Here is a 3,035-nt window from a genome sequence, read left to right as displayed (position 1 = left end):
AAAGATGAAAAATATTAATATATATGGGAAAATAAATCGCAAAAATTAGTTGACAAAAAAATCCTTGACCAATCTGGTCATTAATAAATAATAATAAAGTTGAAATTTATTATGACTAACAAATATTAGGTTTTACATTGATAATGAATGATTACAATACTAAAAGCCTAATTTATTTGAAAATTAACTAAAAAACACTTTTCCGGTGGCTTGTGCAAAACAACTTTCGTTCCATTCATCACGATAATAATGATAATAATTATACACAGAAACTATCGACATTGTACTTAAATATGACATTAATTCGACGGTGGGGTACCCACTATGAACAGAATACATAACGTTATAATTGATTTCAAAATTAAGTATACACATGGTTGATAATAATATGAAAGGATATTTAAAATTATAGTTCATTGCGTTGTCAACTACATTGTTCTGCTAGAATAAATACACTTAACTGCCTTCAGTCGCTAATATCTTTCAACTGACAGAACACTGAAGCAAACCGAGTTGTCTCTGTGAAGTAAAATGGAACATTTATGTATCACAAACGTAGTGTTTGCAATTGTAATGGCATTGTTGGTAGTACAGTCATCCGTAAGTGTAATGGGTTATCATTTAATTTTTCCATTGTCAAGCAATGATATAATTTACACAGTTTAAATTTGTCAGACACGACCACAACCAGATGATCTAGAGGAAATTAAAAAGCAACTGTACAATGCATGTGCTGGAAAGTTTCCAATTACAGAAGGTAATGATTCTGCGTATGTTATAAGTCGATTAATAATGTAAAATAAATTGCATGTTCCTAAATTTGTTTTCAGAAATAAAGAACAATCTTAAAAACTCAGAATTTTCAGACGATCCAAATCTTAAAGTGAGTGGTTCAAATCATTGTAATACCATTAGGAACATTGCATTTGTTTACGATGAAACTATTTGATAATATGATTAACATATATTTTATATTGAGTATTAAAATCATAAAATTAAATTCATAAAACTTTCAATTAGAAAGATTATATAACATGGATGTCATGGTATTTAACTTTAATATTATATTAAAGTCGATTTAACAATAAGAACCAACCCTGCCGAGATAATATAGTAAAATTATAACTTAAATTGTAACTTGTAAATTATTTTTACTTTTAATAAAACATTTTAAGTTAAAAATATACTCGTATTTCAAATTGTAATGATGATATATTTGTTGAAGGTATTATATAGCTAGGATTTGATAAGCTATATTATGATAGCTTATTTTATAGTGTTCGAAAACTCACGAATCTTTTGAACATGTCTATGTATTTTAATCGATTAATTTCTATTTATTATTTTAATGTGTAACAAATTAATTTTGAATGAACAGTTATAAATTCATACCTTAGTATTTAAATTTTTTTTTAATCAATATGTGATAGGTTGAACTATTTATTTTTTTTTGTCAATATATCTTATGGAAAGTGGTATTGTATAAAACAATATATATTAAAATCAACGAACTATAAGGTTTGTGGTATAAATAAGTAATTTATAATTATGTCATATTTTATAATATAGACAGATATATTTATATTAACGAACATATTATTTTTTTAGTGTTTTTTAAGGTGTTGCTTTGATGAGCTATCATTGGTAAGAAAAATAATCAGAGCTAATAATATGATGTTTACAAATTAATATAATAATTTATTTCCATCGATTAGATCGATGAAGATGGTATTATAGACGGGGAATCATTGATATTAATGGCTGATGACAACATGAAGTCAACCGTTCAACAAATCGTCACGAGTTGTAAAACAAGTAATATTTTTTATAAACCTAACTAACTAAGTTTTTTTTTTATTTTGAACAAATTATTCGTAACAACTGTAACTCAGATATTAGATGACAAATTTTCATCCAGTTTGATAACATATCCACCTCTTGATTCAACCGGCTAACGTTAAATTTTATCGTCAGCTTTCGATTCCTAGTGGAAAAAATGTCTTTACTGTAATACATATTGGCAAAATTCAAGCCAGGCTATTGTCAGAATTATAAAATCACAACACTTGTCCCATGTTACCTAAGTACTCATCTATAACTCTAATGCCTGAAGTAACTCTAATATGAAACAATATTTATGGTTTAATTATATTTTCAGTACCTATTCACAAACGTATTGAAATTTCACTGTATTTAACTAGCTAAAATACAACCATTCAATTAATATACGATACAACAGTATAATATTGGTTTCTAAAATAATGAAACAGTTTGGAGAGGAATAATTTTATTTTATTTTTCTTATGTATGTAGATGTTAAGGAAGATGGTTGTGAAGCTGCATTCAAATTTTTTAACTGTGGTATAAAAATAAATCCAAAAACAGTAAGTCACAACAAAAATATACAAAAATTAACATTTATATGTTAAGTCTAATTTGATTAACTAAACTATATTATACAAATACTGGATTTTATTATTCAAGCCGTGTGTTTTATAATATAATAGGTACCTTGTTTTAATATAGAATTTAAAATAAACCAAAATTCAATTTTGTTTACAGCTTTCACTACTACCGCTGTGATTGAATATGATACAGTTTTGATTCTATACACTCTTAAATGGATAAGCTTAGAAAAAATCGTCATTATACGAAACACTATTAATACTTACTTATTACAACTAAACTGTTAACGCTAGTTTTATATTATGCGATCATATGAGTTATTAGATTAGTATTAATTGTTCACTCTTAATAAATAAATAGTTTTAGCATTCAATTATGTTGTATTTTTTTATTTAATATACCAAAGCAATTTCTTAATATAACTATCTTAAATCAGTTAAATAATTATACATTACAATAGTTATATTGAAATATAGTACTTAATCATAGACCTAAAATAGGTATGAAAACCTATCTTTTAAAATCGGGCGAAATCGCCCATATTGTAAATTAAATTAAATTAAATCAACATTTTTTTTTACATTATATTAAATTAATTATAACCAAATCGTTATACCTATTTAGTTCCT

The 3,035-nt window shown here is 25.3% G+C and overlaps 1 protein-coding gene across 1 annotated transcript; it reads left to right on the top strand.

Moving 5' to 3' along the window:
• Nucleotides 1-435: 435 nt before the first annotated feature.
• LOC107167100 (Odorant-binding protein 69a) lies at nt 436-2,779 on the top strand. The gene is made up of 7 exons (XM_015516002.2): nt 436-600; nt 676-757; nt 831-883; nt 1,609-1,644; nt 1,716-1,815; nt 2,314-2,384; nt 2,563-2,779. Exons 1-7 carry the CDS (start codon nt 532-534, stop codon nt 2,581-2,583), a joined length of 432 nt encoding a protein of 143 aa, XP_015371488.2. The 5' UTR covers nt 436-531; the 3' UTR covers nt 2,584-2,779.
• The last annotated feature ends 256 nt before the right edge of the window (nt 2,780-3,035 follow it).

The sequence above is a fragment of the Diuraphis noxia genome, unplaced genomic scaffold (genome assembly GCF_037042655.1).
Source record: "Diuraphis noxia isolate RWA-SAM2 unplaced genomic scaffold, SU_Dnox_SAM2 contig0003, whole genome shotgun sequence".
NCBI classification, from domain to species: Eukaryota; Metazoa; Arthropoda; class Insecta; order Hemiptera; family Aphididae; genus Diuraphis; species Diuraphis noxia.
Note: the sequence above shows the minus strand (reverse complement) of the source record. Positions and strands in the feature narration are given on the sequence as shown.

What these genes read in the sequence shown, in the direction of transcription:
- LOC107167100 (XM_015516002.2), top strand. Translation starts at nt 532, where the DNA reads ATGGAACATTTATGTATCACAAACGTAGTGTTTGCAATTGTAATGGCA. An exon ending in TGTTGGTAGTACAGTCATCC is followed by an intron (nt 601 to 675) that starts GTAAGTGTAATG and finishes TAAATTTGTCAG; the next exon opens with ACACGACCACAACCAGATGA. An exon ending in CGTCACGAGTTGTAAAACAA is followed by an intron (nt 1,816 to 2,313) that starts GTAATATTTTTT and finishes TTATGTATGTAG; the next exon opens with ATGTTAAGGAAGATGGTTGT.